The sequence below is a fragment of the Drosophila takahashii genome, chromosome 3L, assembly GCF_030179915.1.
Source record: "Drosophila takahashii strain IR98-3 E-12201 chromosome 3L, DtakHiC1v2, whole genome shotgun sequence".
Classification (NCBI taxonomy): Eukaryota; Metazoa; Arthropoda; class Insecta; order Diptera; family Drosophilidae; genus Drosophila; species Drosophila takahashii.
In genome coordinates, this window is record NC_091680.1 from 14,403,705 (window position 1) to 14,423,263 (window position 19,559).

General features: G+C 40.5%; 1 protein-coding gene across 1 annotated transcript; it reads right to left on the bottom strand.

Annotated features, from left to right (window-relative positions):
• Positions 1-7,105: 7,105 nt before the first annotated feature.
• On the bottom strand, positions 7,106-19,559 carry GluRIA (Glutamate receptor IA). The gene is made up of 13 exons (XM_017155180.3): positions 18,893-19,559; positions 16,913-17,065; positions 16,446-16,573; positions 14,211-14,340; positions 11,643-11,896; positions 10,844-11,029; positions 10,516-10,755; positions 9,732-10,092; positions 9,256-9,518; positions 8,732-9,190; positions 8,427-8,671; positions 7,495-7,888; positions 7,106-7,429 (listed from the first exon to the last, which is right to left on the bottom strand). Exons 1-13 carry the CDS (start codon positions 19,023-19,025, stop codon positions 7,394-7,396), a joined length of 2,982 nt encoding a protein of 993 aa, XP_017010669.2. The 5' UTR covers positions 19,026-19,559; the 3' UTR covers positions 7,106-7,393.

Here is a 19,559-nt window from a genome sequence, read left to right on the forward strand (position 1 = left end):
TTTGTATCGAAATCATTAATGAAGCGATAATTTTTATGGGCATTGTATTGTATGTTTTTTTAGAAAATTTTCTAATCAATGCTAGTTTTTTAACGTAAATAAAAAGCTGTGAATACAGTGGTTTCTTGTAGCACCCGGATGAGGAACAATTTAAATAACTAAAGACCGTTAATATTTCGGTACATTTTTGGGTTTTCCCAGTGGCTTAGCTCTGGTGATCTGCAGCTGACAGCACTGCCGGGCCATCGTGAACCCAACTAGCGGGCTGCTGTGAGAAGTCGTGGTGGCATTCTGCATATGTGAGGGTCCGGAGCCTTCACTTTCGACTCTTCGGGGCTCTCTATCGCTGGCATGCCCATGCCTGAGATGCCAGGGCATGCGGCTCGCAAAAAAATGCCAATAGTTTTTTGCCAAACGCCGTGGGCCAGGGCATTTTTTAGCGCCAAAACCTCAAAACATCAAAAAGCGAACACACAAGGGGCCGGGTGATGGGTTGAATGGGAAATCGGGGAAAACGAGGAAAGCGGGAAAATGCGGCAAATCGGGGGTGGAATCGTGAGCGGAATGATGCAGGCTCCAGGACGAGAGCATATTGGCCACTGTGACCGCGACCAGGACTTTGGCATTTGGGTGAAGGTTGCATAAAACATGCCAGCGATAAATTTGTGCATGCCGCGCATAGATTTCCGACCTATCCCGCAACCATGGGCGGAATGTGTAGATGTGTGTGGTGGGTGGGGGTGGTGTTTACTTTGGCCTTTGTAGTTCGGTGCGAATCGCCTGTGTTGTTTTCTATATATTTTTTTTCGGTGTGGCATGAAAAACGGCTCAAAGTGCTGGCTGATTAACTTTATGAGCTACGTGCGGCTTTTAATGGCAAAAAAGCAGAGAGACCTTTCGGCCTTATCGAGCCCCCGCGAATGTCTCAATTGTAACATTGCGAGCACTTTAAATTTATGCAGCGCAGGACAGCGATGCACTAGCACTTCCACTTGCCGCCATTCCGGCAGCGTTTTTATTTTATTTTATTTGCATTAATCACGTCGCCAGCGACGCTATTGAAAAATATATTTGCCTGCTGGGAAATTTCTCGCTCTCGCTGGCTGAGCACAGCACAAAATGCACAAGGACGTTCGGCGTCCTGCGTCCTGCGTCCTGCATCCCGAGTTCTCAGTCCTTTTTCCCTGCGATCTGGCAGTTGCATACGCTTCGCTTTGGCTGTTAATGTGAAAACGATGGCTGCAGGTTTTTGGCTGCCACGAGCGCAAAAGAAGTGCCAAAGAAAAATTGCATAAAAGTAAAAAATATACGTTCACGTACCTGCACATAAATATATATATATATACAGACCATATACCTATATATTCTTGTACTTTGTATTGTAAAAGATTTCCCCGCGTAAGCTGCAAATATTGTAGCAACATTTTTATTGAGGTTTTGTCTGTTTGCACAACAAAAGCGAGGGGCGATGGGAAACGGGGGACTACGAAGTAAATCTTTCCTTTATTGTGGAGGAGTTGCCTTGTATAATTTCAATGTAAAATTGCTGCAATGGTACTTTCGTGGCGGTGGAGAAAAGCAAATGCATTGAGGCACAGATACACAAAAGCCAGCGTGGCGTATGCGCAATTATTTGCAAAAAAATAAAAGAAAAAATTCAAAAAGGGACAAGGGAGAAAGAGAAAGTTGCGGCTTCAGATTGAGATTGAGGCTGGTATTCAGAGATAGTGCTTAAGCCTGTCCAAATTCTCTTCAAATTTGGGATTTCATTTTGTGACGGCTTACATTCCATTCAATGCGATGAAAGAAAATTTGAAAGTCAAGGCGGATTAAAAGTATCTTTTTGTATTTGGTACTATAAAAGGGTTCAAGGATATTCGACAGCAGAAAACGAAGCCTTTCGAAAAGAGAATATTCTACAGTTCTGTATGAGTATAAATTATATTTTTAAGTATTATATTTTCAAAATTTGTTAATTTGTTAAATTATTAAAATTAAAAATACACTTTACATTTGCAAACATAATATACAGCGGTGATTAGATCTCCTATAGCATTCCTCTCTTTTCACTTCAGCCACATAATTTTTCTCACAGCTAATAAGCTCTTGAGGAGTGAAAAAAGCGAACCGCCAGATATGCGAAAATCTTTTGTACTTGCGTTTAATGCCCGACTCTTTCCACCCGCGCACTCAAACAATATGCATTTTAATTTGTTTCATATTGCAACGTTTTGTTTAAATGTAGAGCGCTTTGTTTGCATCGCTCTTGTTGTTTCAGTTTTTGTTTTTGTATTGTTGATTCCAACTTGCCACGATGTGCGGCGTTTTATGAAAATTCAATTGGATGCCGATGCCGTTGCTGTTGCCGAAACGAAACGAGAGGAACTAAAGCTGAAACAGCGACATCGGCATCGACAGAAACAGCCAAACAAAACGACGTCTCTGCATATTTGGTTAAAATCGTTGCCTTTCACTGTTTGCCATTTCAATTATGTGCAACGCGGCGTATGCACAATGTTGTAATGAAATGGGCACATAGCACTCGCCGCCTCTCGCACTCGCACCCATTTCCATTCTCCACGCATAAATATTTTGGCCAGCAATCGCCAGAGGGCCCAATTGGGCAAAGAGTTGCTGTTTTTCTCCGCTTTTCGGCCCTCCAAGTGGACTCTGTTATTTAAAAAGGCATTTTGTCGACACGACGACTGCAGCTGCAGTTGCAGCTGTTTCTGCATAGTGTTAAAAGTTCATGCATATTTATGGTGTCATTCATTTTAAAAAACGTTTCGAGTATAAAACGCATTTAAACGGCCTCCAATGGAACGGAGGGGCTGTGGTTGTAGCTACGGATTGAAGTGCACATTTAGAATTGCAATTCAATCGTCTCAGTTACTTTGGCCGGACTTTCGAAACAATAAACAAATAGATGAGATGTAGGGATGGTTGGAGGATTCCCAGCAAATTAAATGCAGCTCTCCGAAGTCTTTTGTTGACCATGGCTTTGCCTTCGGTTTGTCTTCCCCGTGCATCATAGGGCTTATTTTGCGCCAAAGTTGCCTTTGGCTATTTGCAAAGTTTCCAACAAGTGGTGTGGGATATTCGGAGCCCCCATCCCCACTCACATCCACCATTAGCAGCTACTTTTCAATGCGGTTAGCTGGCAAACAAAGCGTTGCACATTTGCGCAGATAAAGTTCTGGCTCAATACAGAGGGGAAATGGGGGAAAATAGTTAAAAATATGTAAAAGTATTTCGCTTCTTTTTATTTTTTTGTTTTTTTGCCTTATTTTATTTACGAAAAAGTTCAGATGAAATGCACAACAAAAGTTGCCCCTGCAAAATTCACCGCCCACACAGCAAAAGTTAATTGCATGTGTATTTGTGTGTGGCAACTAACTTTTTAGGTAAGTTTTAAAAGGCGGTAGAGGAGGAAAAGGGGCAAAGGGGAAAGGGGGCATCACAAGGTTCCTCGGTAATAATTAAACACACATTTTATGCTGCTAATGAAACATTAGTTGTTTACATTTAATTTGCTATTTAGAAGCCCCGACGCGCACCTCACCCAGGAACAAAAACACCCGCCCATTAAGTCTGGCAGTTGCATCGTCCAATGACGAAAAGAAAAGTTTATCCGGAGTCCAGCTCGAAAGCAGCACACAGAAAGAAATTAGGGGAATTTTCGTTAGAACTGTTCGTACTCAAATCTTGAATGTTAAATAATTTTAAAAAATTTTAAGAATTCATATAATACTTTCAGATTTAATAATATAGATTTAGAAATTTATTTATATTTTTAGTATGTTAAATTGTATTTTTTTTATGTATCAAAAAAACAAAAAGGTTTTCGTTATGGAAATAATTATTCTGAGTCTCCCAATAACTTTTTATTTATTAATATGGCATTAATTTAGATTTTTAGCAATCTAAATTTAATTAAACTTAATTTTAAAATATCAAAACAATATCATTCACAGTGTACCAACTAGCCCATTGAAAATACTTAGAACATTCGGCCATTATTATTTTTCTGGCAATCAACTGCGCTTCATTGCCTTTGGCTGCCATTGCTGCTGCCTTTTGGCTTTTGATTTGTTGATTTTGCAGGCAGAGAGATTTATGAACACACCAACTGACACACATGCCGAAATAAAGTTGCTTGTATTTAGGCCAACAAAAGCAGCTTATATATGCAAAATTTTCCAGCTTACACACGAAGAGTTCCACCCCCTCCCCTTCCCCCTCTTGCAGCCAGCTTAGTTGTAATTTATTGGCTTGATAAAAACAAATGAAGAAATAACAAGAAATTCTGCAATAAAACAAGGCAGCCAGCAAATATGCATTGTGCAAATTTGACTATGTGAAAATCGTTGCAAAATTGAAATCGTTATCGTTCCACATTCGTTCATTGCTAGCTAGCTATTCCTTTCGGTTGACACACTTTCGGAACTGTGAAATTTTTCATTTACTTTGATTTGCTGCCAATATATCTCTCAATCATCTCAAGGTAGCACAAACCCCAATCCTGTGGCTTGTAATTTATGAACTTCCTACCCGGTGCAGTGGTTGGAATTTCACATTAGTTACCGTCCTTGGCAACATTTTTTGGCGAATTGTATGCAGCGATGCGTAAATTTCACTTATAAGCATGTGCCAGCATATGTGGTTTTCTTTTTCCAAAGGGGGGGCATGGAAAACCCCGGGCGAAGGAGAAGGGTGCTCACAAAAATATTAAAAACGGCAAATCAAAGTGCTGCCTACATATTTTTGGGCAAATGTTTGCGGTTGGGAATGATCCTTTAGCTGGATTACTTTCATGTGGCTGCAGTACTTCTCAAATAAGAGAAAAGGCACACTCTACTTTTTCGGGGGATTTCAAAATTAAAATGGTTCTACCGTTTTTTCGGACAAAAACATTGTTAGCGCATAAAAAGCGTACTAATTGAAACTGTCAAAAGTGATGGCTGGATTAGTAAATTAAATAATTCATTACCCTGCGGCAGCGAAATCAATTCAAATTAACTATTACATGGTAATAGTTTTTAAAAACCGAGCACAATTGACAGCAGATGTAGGCAAAAATTATATTTCCAATTGACGGTGGCCTTTTAATTATGCAACAATTTTAGTTGCATAGATTGAACCGAATTTATTGATATTTTTATCAATTTTGTGAGCCAGCGCACAAAGGCCATAATAATTTACCATAATAGAGCCATTAAATGGTTAATTAATAGAGGACTTTGCACTCCAGCTCTATGCCAGAATTAAAATGCATATTGCGCAAATGCTGGGTCAGCATTTTGCAGCTCAAAGTTCACAGATTTTGCAATAACAGAATTATGAATTTGTTTGTGCTCGCCGAGCTCTGGCATTACTACAAGTTTATTGCAACTTTTTGCGCATAACATAAGCGCCGGAAAACTTATCAAAAACTTTCACGTTCATCATTTGCAAATATTATGAGTTTCCATGCGAGACACACGCACCCATATTCGCAAATATAGAAATTCCCGAGCATAAGCAGTTCGGGCATTATATTTTTGATTGCGAGTGCGTGGCACATATCTCGTGTATGACAAAGAATCCATAGATTCCATCCGCCATCCTTTGAGAATGGGTGCCCCGCTGACAGTTGGCACCGCAAAGAATCCGTTGTGATTTCTGGCCATTACCAAAAGCAGCCACGCTTATCTCTCGCCAGAATGCAAAGACCCATGCGGAGATACATGTATCCCACGGATAGCTATGCAGATACTTTTATCGCAAGTCGGGCCAATTCCTCAGGAGCAACTTTCAGCGCACAAGGATTGACAAAATAAATAAATATGAAAATTTACGGCAGAAGTTTGGGTATTTTTTTCCAACCCTCCCCCCGCTTTTTTTGTGCACTTTGGGGGGTTGTGGCTTTTAACTTTTGCTCCGGGAATTTATTGAAAAATCGATTGTGGCATTAAATACGCCAGTCTAAAGGGCTGCCTACTGTGTGTCCCAAATCCTTTTGGCTTTTCGGCAAATCATCTCGTCTTGCAGCTGCAAAACTGGCGCGTGACTCCGTCGAACTTGGCCGTAAAATTTATGCAAAGCGCCGGCAGATACTTAAAGTAAACCCAAAGCCGCTGCAGCAAGTTTTCCTCACGCTCTTTCGTCGTCATCTCGAAAGTAGGAAAGTGGAGGTACGGAATGATGATGGGCAACAACGGGATTTGCATAACGCTACGAGCAATCGAAGGGCGTTTCAATTGGATTTTATATGTCCACGCCATTGTGTGTACAAATTAACAAATCCCCGTAAGCAGTTGCCGGCAAACCAACCAAAAATGCCAGCAAACAATGCGCAAATTAGGCCACAAAAACACATTTTGGGGCGAACAAGGGAAAGGTGGCGACACAAAACGCTTGGCCGCAATCGAAACGGAAAAAAACAGAAAATAACAAAGCACTGTGAAAATGAAATCAAATCAAATAACGCTAATTCTCGCAAAGCCGATTTGCCCGCAAATTTAGCCAAATTAAAATAATTGCAAGACATTTATACAAAATCAAATTCCATTTCATTTGATTGCCGATATCTAATTAAATCAGCAAAACCGCAAACGCGCAAGCAAACACAAACACGAGAGCAAAAACAAACACAAACACAGAACAAGTGCGCAGGAAATAACAATTAAAATAATTATATTTGCATTAGCTTACATTAAATTTGAACTTCAATTTAAAATTAGAATATAAAAACTATTCGCAGCCTATGGAATCTGTGGCCACGGATTATCCCGATGCCATGTGTTTGCCTTAAGTTGGGGATGCTGCTACATAATTCAGCGGGTAAATCGGTTGCCACCGCCGCAGACGCACAAAGTTTTTAGCCAAAAGCCTCTTAGGCTAGGAGCCACGCCCCTTCTGCACCCTTCTACCCCAAAAACCCATACAACATACCTATACCCATACCCATACCCTTGCCCTTGCTGGTTTTGTTAAAACTTTAAGTCAACTAAGCGGCTTACCTTTTGAACACACACGCACCCTCACACACATCGCTCATACGCCACGTGCAACACAGAAAATTCCACCTTTCGGTTTTTGCTTAAAACATACGCTTTATTTTTATTTCGGGATAATTTTCACTTAACCTATGTACAGTTTAGTTTTAGTTGTAGTGGTAGTCGTAGCTATAGTTATAGTTAATTTATGCACTCACTTTGTGTATACATTTATCAAAAATACAATAGTAATTATTCATGGTTATTCTGTACAGTTTTTGAACGCCGCCTACCCTTTTGACCCGAGAGTTGATTGCCAGCGTCGTTTAGTTATGCCTTTTTCATCGTTTTCGTTATCGGATAATGCCTTAATTATTTACAAGAGATGCTCGTACAGTGAACGAACCTGGGGGCTCTTACATACTGTACTGATACCGTACATTGGAGGCCAACTGTGGGTTAAATATATATAGTTTATGGAGATTTTTAGACAGATTACCCTGGTATAATAGCTCACCTCAACGCCCACCAATCGCTCGTCGTACTCGCTGCTCGCCTGCATCGCCAACTTGGCCTGCGAGTGCATAATCGCATCGGAAAGCGAGTCCCGCTGATATGTTGAGGAGCCCAGCATGCCGGGCACTCCGCCGGCGGATCCATTCGAGCCCGGCGCCTTCAGCCGGCCGGTCTTGTTGCGGCAGAAGAACTCTACGATGGCCACGATCACCGCCAGCAGGAGGCCCCCTATGAGGATGTAGTAAATCCCGGCCACGTTGCTCAGCGAGAGCTCGTTGGGCGTGGAGGTCTCCTGGTCCAGGTTGCACTCCGTCTTGTCGAACCACCACTTGTTCCTAATCCGCAGCAGCTCCCCGTTCTCCTTCAGCGTGAGCACGGCCTCGTTCAGGCGTTTTCTGTTTTTATATTTGGTTAGTGGTTAGAAGATTAATTAGGTTAGTAAAGGTCATTAGATCCTTTATTATGATATTTATCAAATTTAATTCTAAAAGTTCACCGATAAAAAATTTAGTAAATCCAAAGGATTTATAATAAATTTAAATATTTTACCTATGTTTTTCGGTTTTCATTAGAGTTAAATGTGAAAATATTACTAAACAAATATAATAATTTTAAAAAATGTTAGCTTTGATTTTAATATGGAATTATTTTTTTATTGACGTAAAATATTTAAAGATAAATATTACTAACAGTGTATCTAATATTTACAACCTTGACTCAAATATTTTCAAAAAAATCATGTAAATAAATATGTTGTATTTTAAATATTACGCATTTTTGGAAATTTTCTTCTTCACTTTTTCTGCGTTCTTAATATTTTTTAATTGATATTGCAAAACAACTTTTTAGTTTTCAATATTGTAAATTCTACACTAATTTTACAAATTATTTTCAAAAGTGGCTACAAATAAATAGGTTACCAATAAAACCTACCTCAATGGCGATCCTATTGGTGTAGCCACTCCAAATCCCTTTGTATCGATATTACGGCCAACTTTCATTGTATCGCACGGCGGCCTGGCATTAACGTACTCGTTTTTGGGGGACTCCACCAGCAGGGCGTACTTCCCCTTGGAGGTTCTCACCCGTCGAATGCCCTCGTCGTAGGTATGAACCGAATGATGCTGATTGGCATTCATATACTCCCACATTTTGTTGTGCAGCCCGATTTGTGAGCGCTGAAAATGAACTCCTTTCAGTGGGGGAACACAAAAGGAGCAACTGGCTTTTGCACTCACCCTGAAGAATTCCCACGTGGAGCCGTGCAAAAGAGTTCCATAGTTCACATCCGTTTGCATGGCCAGGTCCTCGGGCGTTTTGATGGGGGCCACCATGCGTTCCACTGTGAGAAAAGCGGCCAAATTGGCGGTGTACGAGGATATCAGGATGATGGTGAAGAACCACCAAACGGCAGCTGCAATTCGGCCGGCAATCGAAGGGGGCGTGAGATCGCATCCCTGCTGCATAAAGGCAGCGAGGGAGTACCAAAAGGAATTCAGCATAGTAAACTCATTGGGCGGAACTGCCGGCTGATGCGACTGCGGTTCACTCAGAGTGGCCCCACCAATGATTCCCGGCGGCTGCTGGGCATTGGAATCCGCCTGCGGTCGTCTTACAATTCGCCACTCGTAGGGCGGAAAACGCGTAACGAAATACAGAACAAAACTTACTCCCACATAGCTGAGAATCACACTTATCTGTGGAATTTATTATCATAAAGATTTGGTTTTGTTTCTTTGAAATTTCCTAACCCGAAACTTACCCAAATCTCCTGGGACAGCGGATTGAGGAAACTAAATACTCCCGGTGTCTGTTTCACTGGCTTCTTGATCATAATGGATATGCCCAGGGTCATGAAGGGCTTGCTGAAGTCAATGACCCGCTCTCTTTCCGCTGTGATAGTCATGGCCGCAATGGCTATATCCGCCTCCTTCCTCACCAGCTCACCCACCATACCATCCCAGCCACCAGGGGCATATTGATTCTCCGCTCCATAGTTGCCATCCTGCACCAAGCGAATTTCATCTGGGAATAGTTTGGTTACATAAATAAATATTTGCATAAAGATTCCTACTACTTATTTAAATAAAATATAAGACACTATTATGTTTATATTTAATTGCATGATTTAATTTGAAAATATTCCAAATATTCATATTAAAAATGCATAAAAACCGAAATGGGTGGAAAATTTAGTATTTTTAGTAAAAAAGATTAAAGTTTCCTAATTAAACTCACATTTAATTCCCAACTGGCTGGCCAACATATCGGCCAGATCCTTGCAATATCCTTCAAAGCGATCGTTGCCCACCAGTTGCTCGCCATAGGTGTACTGCTTGAGCGACAGATAGGGCTCCTCCAGCAGGCTGCTCACGATGTACGTGTGGTTCCGGTCGTAGTCTCCGGTGCTCACAGACGCGGAACGCGAGGACGGCGCATAGTTGTGGCTGTGGAGCGGAAGGAGTCCGGCGTCATCACGCCACTCGGCCACCTGCTGCAGCGTGCTGTTTACGGACATCTCCACCACGTGCAGCGTATAGTTGATTCGGCGTCCGTCCTCGTCGAAACGGATCTCCCCCGACAAACCATCAATTTCCACCTGGTGAGGCAAAAACAATGAGGGCAAAGGGTTAAGCACGGAAAGAAAAATTGACGGACCTATTGATTTTATCTTGATTTAAACCAAAAAATATGTTTAATTTATTTGAAATGGTATTCTTTTTTAGGATATACTTGGTGAAAATTATTTTGGAGACCATGAAAAATGTGAGGTAGTCTTTCTTATAAAATTCTTACTGAAAGTTAAATCTTAATAATATAGAAAACCTTTAGGGATTTAAAAAAAATGATTATTTCAAATAAAAGATTTTTCGAATCGCCCTTCCAAATGTTAAAACAATTTGTAATCGACATAAAATAATAAGAATCCGAATCCACTGACGTAATATAAATTTTTTTACATTTAAATATTTTTCCATAATATTTTAAGATATAGTTTTATTTTCCAACCCCCTTCACTCACCTTGCGCAAGACCCTGGATATTTTTTCGCCCTGTTCCCATGGCGTAACCCAGCCCTTGCTGGTGTTGCAGTCGAGAAGGGCACTAGAATCGTTGGCGCCGGTAGAGGAGGAGGATGAGCCGCCTCCGTGGCTGCGGCGCTGCAGATGATTGGAACGGAACTGATCCGGCTTCTTGCGCAAAATGCGATTGAAGGCCTCGACGAGCACGAAAACCGCATCGTACATCAGAGCTGCCTGGGCCTGGAAAAATCGAATGAATGGATAGGGAAAAAGGGGAAAAACTAGAGTTGCAGGCGAAACAAATCAATGACGCTGGCTGGCGATTTACCGAAATGGCCGGCAAGCTGTTGGCCCCCGCTGCGTTCTGGCTTTGGCTTTGGCCCGCCGGCTCCAAACGTTTCCGGCTGTCGTGGAAATCACGCACCGCCCGCCGATTAGAGTCGACAATGCGAAAGCCGGTGATGTTGATGGCCCCAAACTCGACCACATCGCTGGGCCAGTGGTTGTCCATGACCTAGGGCGGGAGGAAAATATTTAAGAAAGGTTAAGCCGATTGCTGCGACTTTGGTAGTACCCGGTACTTCATGTTCCCAATTTACAAACTCATTAAATAAAACCCAATGCTCACGATTTTAAATTGTATTCCCCTCTTTAGGGATTTTTAAACATTTTTCTTTCAATTTAAAAACATTTTTTAAACATATTTATTAAATATTTAAATATTATTTATGTCAAATATACCTATACAAAATGATTTAATTTCTAGCTATTTTAAATTATTTTTTTTAATGTCAAACTATATTGCCTTGGTTGATACAAAAACCAAACAAAATTTTACAGCTATTTAGAAGCTCAATTTTAATTAAATTATTATTTTTAAATCCAACAAAATTTGAAAGCTAAAATTCAAGAACTTTAGTTTTTGATACTAATACTTCAACTTACAGGACCGTAATTTTTTTCCCATTGAATAAACCTTCAATGAATACAAAACACTCCCATAATCCTAAAATACCGGGTAATATTTCTCAGCTGAAGAATCTCCCAAACGGAAGCTAGCCATAATTGCTTATTAAAGTCTCCCACAGGCGGAAAAAAGGGAGTTTGGCCTGAGGGGCATCACTTACCAGCCCGCTGAGCAGGTAATGATAGGTGCGCCGGCCCAGCTTGATGTCCCGCACATGCTGCACGATGATCTCTTTGGCCATTTCCGCCGGGCAGTCGAGCACGATGCGCTTTTTGCTGAAGCGCCCCAAATCCTCCAGCGTGTGCAAAAATTCAATGGCCATCGTTACGTTGGCGATGCGTTTCACCATTTGCACACGGAACGTTTCATTTCCGGGCTTCAGTTCTTGATAGATTTGCTGCAGTCGTAGTAAGCCTGTCGGGCATTCAAAAGCGATTGTCGGTCAGTTGAACAAAAGAGTGGCTATTGTGTGTGCGGGTTCTTGGCGGATTGGCTTGGGGATTAAGGTATCTGGATCGGGAGTGGAATTGGGAGGGGAGGGCCATAAAAAACAATCTGATAATGCAGCGGACTGTGAGGCGAGAGCTTTGCGTTTTATGATAATGCCGGCAATCTATAAACAATTTCCAAGCTGAATGAATTCATTCGAATAGATTTATCTCTCTCGGGAAGCATGTGTCATTTAATCATATTCTCGATTCCCTTTTTTCGAAGCCCGCAGTTGAAGCATCATACCATCTTTCAATCTCTGCAAGCCGCAAGGACGAAGCACAAAACAAGAAAAAAATGTATATATTTTCACACGCCATTTGTTGCACGTCCAATATGGCCCTCCATGCTGTTGTTGTCATTGATTTGCTGCCTGCATTGATTCGCCAGAAAAAAACAGACTGAAAAAAAACAAACCAACAACGGAGGAAAAGCAGGAGGAGCAGTAAACACTCGCGTGGAAAAGCGGAAACGGAAGTGCACACACAATTGAAGTACTTTTTTGTGGTGTGCTGGTAACATTTCAATAAATAGCAGCCCGAAAAAATCCCCAGTGCGTGTGGGGGTGCTGTTTTATTGAATGTTTCCTATATAGTCGAAGGATCGATGGGTTGGCATTCACTCTTTGTTGGTATTCATGAATGTGCCAAAAAATATGCTACCAATTTGTCGCCGTGTGCAGCAGTTTTACCCCGAAACCAGAGTGATAACAAGGCACAAAAGGCGTTGTTGGGGCGTTGAACAAAGCAATAACAACAAACTGCTGACAGCGGCATTAAAATATAAAGTCCCGCTGTGGTGATGGTGCTGGTATTCTGGTACTCCGCCACTGCTGCCACTGCCTTTCGTTAACAATGTAAACGCCCGAGTCGAAGTCGGCCAAAAAATGGCTATGGAATGGAATGGAAGGACTCCCCTACTCTGCTCTTCTCCCTCCAAAGCTCGGCAAGTGGAACTGATGCTGCTGCGGCATTTCCTTTTCCTGCAACGAATGCCAGCGGCAACAATGTCGGCCTACTTTTCGGCACCGAGGCAAATATTAAAAAATGGCCCAAAAAGGCAAAATAATAATAATAATGTTAAGGCAGTGGCAGTGGCGCAGGCAGCAGTTGCATAAAGTCATAAATTTTATTTCGCACAGAGTCATTAACACATGACACACACACACACATGCGAGGCGGGCTTACAACGGCGTGTGAACTCATTATAAAGGAGACAGGACGAGAAAGAGACAGAGATAGAAGGGGGAAAAATCACTGCGGCGTATACGTAATATGGGCATTTTTTTTATTTCACAGCCTCTTTTGTGTCTTTTGGCTCCATCTGATGTCTTCATCTTTGGCCGTAATTGTTGCCGTCGTCGTATTGTCCCACGTAGACGGCAGGAAATTGCTTTGAAATAAATTTCAATACAACAAAAAGCAGCCTAAGACCCAAACACACACACACACCCATGGTATATACACACAAAGAGCGGGTAAACTCAAGCATATGTGTGCGTTGAATATTCCTGTGTGTGCGTGTGTCCTTCTCCTGGCTGCTTAAGCCCGTTGAGGAGCCACTCGAAAGAGCGCTCTTGAAGGCACTTGAGCGCCCTGTCTGCCGAGCTCTTCCCCTCCTTTACTTTTTTCTCCTCTTTTTTAGACGGCGCACGGGGCTCTTTGTGCCGCTTATTTAATTACATATTAGCAGAAATGAAAAGACACGAGCTCGAGGTCGCAGGATTAAAAAATAAAGTGGAACACAGGCAGCACATAGAGAAGAAAATGGATAAAATTAACATAGTTGGGGAGCTTAAAGTTAGGAAAAACAAAACAGTTGTTTTTAAATATTTTAAAACATTTAATTATTTTTTTAATAAAGGTATTTTTTAATCTAATCATTATATTAATTGTTTTTTTACCTTTAAAGTGGATGTAACATATAATAAAGCATACAAAAAATAATTATTTTGACTGCAGTTTGAACCAACTAAAAGTCAAAGGCAACAGAACTCTTCACTCCAACCTCGCACTGACACACTTAATCCCAAGCAGAAACATTGCCATAACCGCTACTTAAATCCACTCCTACCCGATTGACGCCTTATTTGTTTATGGCAAATGAAAGTCAAATGAAATGAAATCGAAACACAAAGCAACCAAATGGGCAAACAAACAAGCCGGGGAGATAATGTGTGGCTGGAATTGGGCTGGAATGTAGGGGATTGTTAGGGAATGTAAGGGATGTAGTAACTCACCATCGTGCGAGTCGTAGAGATAAATAATGCTCTGCCAGCCGTAGTACTGGATGATATCGATAATCGCCTGATGATAATCCGGACGCATGCTGATAGCGAAATCCAGCAACCCCGACGACGGCGTGAGCACCTACAAGTATGCAAAACAAAGCGAAACCAGGGCCTCATGAACTGGCTGTAACAATGTAATGTGCACGCTACATGAAGCAATAATAAAATGAAACGCGTTTCAGCTTTGCGCCCCGCCAGCGACATGTATATAAGTCCATAGAGGGCGGCGGTAGGGGAAACAGGGGACTTGTAGGCGGTAAGGCGACGCCAACAAGCAGATACATCCAAAGAGATACACACAGATACCCGGTTTCCGTTTAGCTCAACATACACAAACACAGAGAAAAAACTTGTAAATAATACTGCATTTTCTAAACTATAGTCTTGGTTTCCAATTGATAGTATCACGCCTAATTTACAAAATAATCCTTCTTTAAAACGCACTTTTAATATTAGGGATTAATATGATAAAAAATTGTAAAGGATTTGAAATCTCGTATAGAGGTGCACAAAAGTATGCACTAATTTCTGGGATTTCTCGATGTAAACGTTAAAAAAAAAAATAATTTATAAAACAAAGTCGAATTGTTAAAAAAAAGTTTCTAATTGAAAATTATTAGATATTTTGACAATACTAAATTTTAAAATATTTAACAATTTTGGTTATTTTTTCTCTGTGTAAAGGACTGCCCCGAGGAGCACGCAAATGCGCAGTCAATGTGTGCGAATCTCGGTATGTGTGCTGGTGCTTTGCTGACTGGAGTCGGAGTCCGGAGTCGGATGCCTCTGCTTCAGCTTCTGCCTGCTCCTCCACTTTTTCCCCCGCCGCCATATCTTGATTTATAGTGATTGAAATAAAAGAGGCCAAGAGCGTGTCATAAATTTTTTCGCTCTCAGTGTAGGAGTCGCTCCTCGTTCGCCGCTCGTTTGGCATTGTCTTCCGGATGGCGGAGCGTTTGGCTTTCTGTTTCGCAAGTGACAACAACAGCAACAGTCAGTATAACCAGTAACCAGAAACAACAAAAGCAACTGTTGTCGCACTGGCTGTCCGCTTTGTTGCTGTTGGTAGTAAATTTTCTTCAAATTACAATTATTATGATTTGTGCTTTGGCTTTGATTTAGTGCACTGTCTGAGGGCACGGCGAACACACAATTGGGCGCTGTTTTGAACTCTGAACCCCCGATACAACACCCAGTGCTCCACTTTATGCAATGACTTCATTTCGCACAGAATCGACAAAATGGTCTCGGAATTAACTGGGGTACATTTCTTTTTTGTGGGCCTGTGGGGGTTACGATCCCCAGCTAATGTGATTGGTAATTGAAAATCTGAAACTGTTTGGGGACTCGACTCTTAGATGTGTGTTGTAATAAAAACTCTGTCGTCTGGCTAGGGCAAAAAAAGGGCTAAAACATATAAAATATTTTTATAATTCCTACGTGATTTTGTCCTTATCATTTTACACTTAGAATGTCGTGACTGGGTTCTTAATATCTATGCAAAATCCAATAAAGATAAGGACATTTACATCACAATTACATATTCAAGCTCTTACACTGAAAATGGTTAAAAAAAAATATTATAACATATTTAACCTTAAAATTTCTTAAGGATGTGTAAAATATAAATACAACGGAAATCTAATAAAAAAATTGTGTTTATGCTTAAAGGTTTTTTTAATAAATTCCAACGTTAACATTCACAATTTAAATTTAGTTATTTCAAATTATATTTACCTAAGTTTTTTAATTTTTTAAAATATTTACAAGCCTCAAAATCCTTGGCTTTAAAGTAAAACAAATTAAAACACTATCGTTCTGCTTCTCGTTTTTCAATTAAATAAATTATTCGCTGCCGGGCAAGTGCCCTTTGTTTAATGCGCAACTCCATTACGCAGCCAAGCAGACAATTAAATATTTGACTACCCCCACTCGCAAACGCAATCGCTCTAATATGTGTTGGCACTTTGAGAACTTTCCCTTTGTCCCATCAACCTTTTGGCCAACTTCATTAACGCACAACTGAGTTAACTTAACCATACCAGTGCCCTATCGTTCACATCAAAACCGCAAAATGTAAATAATTGCGCACAGCGACACTGAAATCAATTACATATGACAGTTTTCTTTTTTTTCCCCTTACTTATATATGTATTTTTACCCATGGTATAGGTGAGGACTTACCTTCTCGGGGAACCAGGGCGTCACAAATGGCATTTGGAACGTATTCGAGTAGGAGTGCAATGTGTCAAAGGAGTCCGGCGATACGGCGCCCAGCATTGAGTAGACTCCGCGCGAGAATTGATTGCAAACTGGAGGTTACAGTAATAAATTCGTTTTGTGTTTTCTCGTTTTTTTCTCTTCTTTTCAGTGGCAGAGTGGGTGGCAAATGGATGGTGGATGGTGCAGGATGGTTGGTTGGTGGCAAAATGAAAATGGAAACGCGATCAGGAGACAGTGTCTAGGTCGCACAATTAAATTGCAGCTTTGAGTGCGCGAAGTAAAACCAATTTTCAATAAAAAATGCACATAATTAATGGGGCACCATGTATTGTGTAATGGTTTTTTTCTTCTCGCAGGTTTGGATGGATGAATGAATGAATGAGGGAGGGAGGTACTGAGAGAGTGGATTGCTCGATAAAAACACATACTCAGGCGGGATAATTTGAATGCATCCGCTGTATTGATGACATCCACATACGCCTGCAGCTCGAAGCGTCGAGAGCTCACATTCAGATTGTGATTGAGCATTGCATATTTAAAGGCTGATTGCACATCATCCGTTCCCTGTTCGAAGATCGCACCTGCGGGGGATAGAAAGAGGTAAAAAAAAATAAATAAATAGGGGGTGGTAAGTTCAGAGGGCGAATATTTTTGCTTCGTTAAATATTTAGGCAGCTTTTGACACGGTCCTGTTAATATTAAACGAAAAAGCGCACAGAGCAAATATGTACACAAATGATAGCATAATGTCACACCCACACATGCACATTCACACCCACGGCTCACACAGATACTAACATATACACTTGCAAGTAGCGAGACAAGCCGCCCCGACAGGCAACAACAAAAAGCGCAAACGAAGTGTTGATGCAGCAATTTTGTGCTGCGCTTTTGCATGGCACCTGAACAGGCAGGTAGCACCTACCATTCCACATAGCATCCCAATTCCAGTCGCCATGGCGAAGCCCGGATTTGAGTGCAAGCCAGTCAGCATGACTGTCACATTAGCAGCCACCAACCAGATATATACACATGCACACTCCCATACAGACATTTATATATGTATGCTGGGTGTTCCGGTGAACGGGGCCAAAATGACTGCAGGTGCAATGACTGAACGCCATCGTGTAATAAAAATAAGGTGGCAAAAAAAAACGGGAAAGCGTCAAATAAAATGTGGCCCAACTAGGCGAGTTCTTGGAGTGGAGTGACTTCCTCTTGCAATATTCGTGAATTTTCAAAGTGTGGAAATTTTAAATGCAAAGAATATTTAAGCTAGGTGTTTGCGAGGGCCAATAATAAAGCTAAAATATTAATATAATATAAAAACTATTTAATATGTATGTAGCTTAAATAAAGGCCAATTTTAAATAATCAGAAATATTAATAAAACAGATTTTAAAAGTTTATAGTATAAACTTTAAACAAATAATTTCATAACAAAACATATTATTTTATTTTGAAAAAAACCAATATTGAAGATAAAGTATTAATATCTTAAATATATATAAATTATTTAAGATCGATCCAGTTTATATAAAGACCAACTTAAAATAATCAGAAAGTATGTTCACAAAAACTTTAAAGTTCGAAGCGCTAACAAAAACAAATTAAATAATAATAACTTTGTTTAACACATCAACCATTTTTCAACTCTTGAACTTGCAGAAAAATAAAAGTTTTCGTAAAAGTAAAGCTAACAAAAATTATTAAAACTTTAAAAGAATTAACAAGTAATCAAAAGTTTAAGTCGAAGCACAGCATTATTTGATGAAAGCTTTTTGTTTTAAATATTTCCTTTTTTTAAAGCCATTAAAGCTGATTAAAATTTCCTTTAATGGACTGTAGTAATATAATAGAAATATCATATGTAGAAATTTAATATTCTAATAATTTTCCAAATGAACAAAATATAACACACTGCATGAGATTAGCTTTGTAATAGCTGGTAATTGAAAACCAAAACAAATCAAGCCATAGCACCCAATTGCATCGCTCATTGTTATAACGCTTGGGAGAAAATCTCGTTTTGGACGTGTGAAGTATATTGAACATAAAATTCTACTAAAAATCATGCTGCAGCGTACTTTGTGCAGGAAGGCAGGAAGGAGCGAGGCAGGTCAGGGATAATCTTTGGGCATCAGCCATACCCAATTTCCCCAACGAGCCATGGGAGGAAACTGAGGAAGGAATACATTCCGGGAAGTGCACAGCCAAGGAGTGGGTATATATGGGCAAAACAACAACAAACAACAGGAGCAGCACATTGCGGCCAAATCCCAACTACAAGTGCAGTGTAAGTGACAATTTCTCCTGCTCCTTTTTTGGCAGAAGCAGGAGCAGCAGGATCCTTTCTACAAGGATGCTAGATCCTAGGTGGCTCCTTTGGCGACGCTTTTGAGACTCACCTAATGGTATTTTCTCGGTTAACGACGCCGCCTGTTGTTGCTGCTGCTGCTGGGCTGCACTGAATTCCGGCCAGAAAATGCTGCTGGCGCATATTAAATGTAAATATGCCAAGAATTTTAGCCTCGAATGCATTTTGCGCTTGTAGTTCGTAGTTTGTAGTTGCAACTATTTCGCCAAGTTTTTTCCTTCCACTTTGAGTTTCGAGCACAATGAAGTGTATTTGCTGGTTAAATTGGTTTTGCCATCACGCAAATGGTTTCACTTTACTTTGGTATGGTTATAATATTTTATTGGCCACTTTTTATTCACGCTTTATTTAAGTTTTGATGAATAGCTTGATTTTCTTTGTTTGTTATACAGCTTGTTTGTTTGGCCAATGGCTCTTGTTTGTTTTCGGCAGCTTTGTTTAATTTCACTATTGTTTGTTTTTGATTATTAATAATCCCTTAAGGACGGGAAAATTTTTTTGATTCATATATGCACATGCTTTTCTCACTTTAATTCGTAGGTTCGCAGAGGTTCGCTTGACTTTAACTTCGGGTTCGATTACAGATTTCCCTCTGCCGTTTCCCAATCGGAAAATCAGAAAATTGGAAAATCAACCTTCGACACTCTGGTTCATCCGCTCTTTTCAACTTCAACCAAACGGACACGCGTTGTAATCAG

Coding starts and splice junctions, on each gene's coding strand:
- GluRIA (XM_017155180.3), bottom strand. CDS start 19,025: ATGCATTCGAGGCTAAAATTCTTGGCATATTTACATTTAATATGCGCC. Junction 10,756..10,843: donor ACAGCTTGCCGGCCATTTCG/GTAAATCGCCAG, acceptor CGATTTTTCCAG/GCCCAGGCAGCTCTGATGTA. Junction 7,430..7,494: donor AGCGATTGGTGGGCGTTGAG/GTGAGCTATTAT, acceptor TTTAACCCACAG/TTGGCCTCCAATGTACGGTA.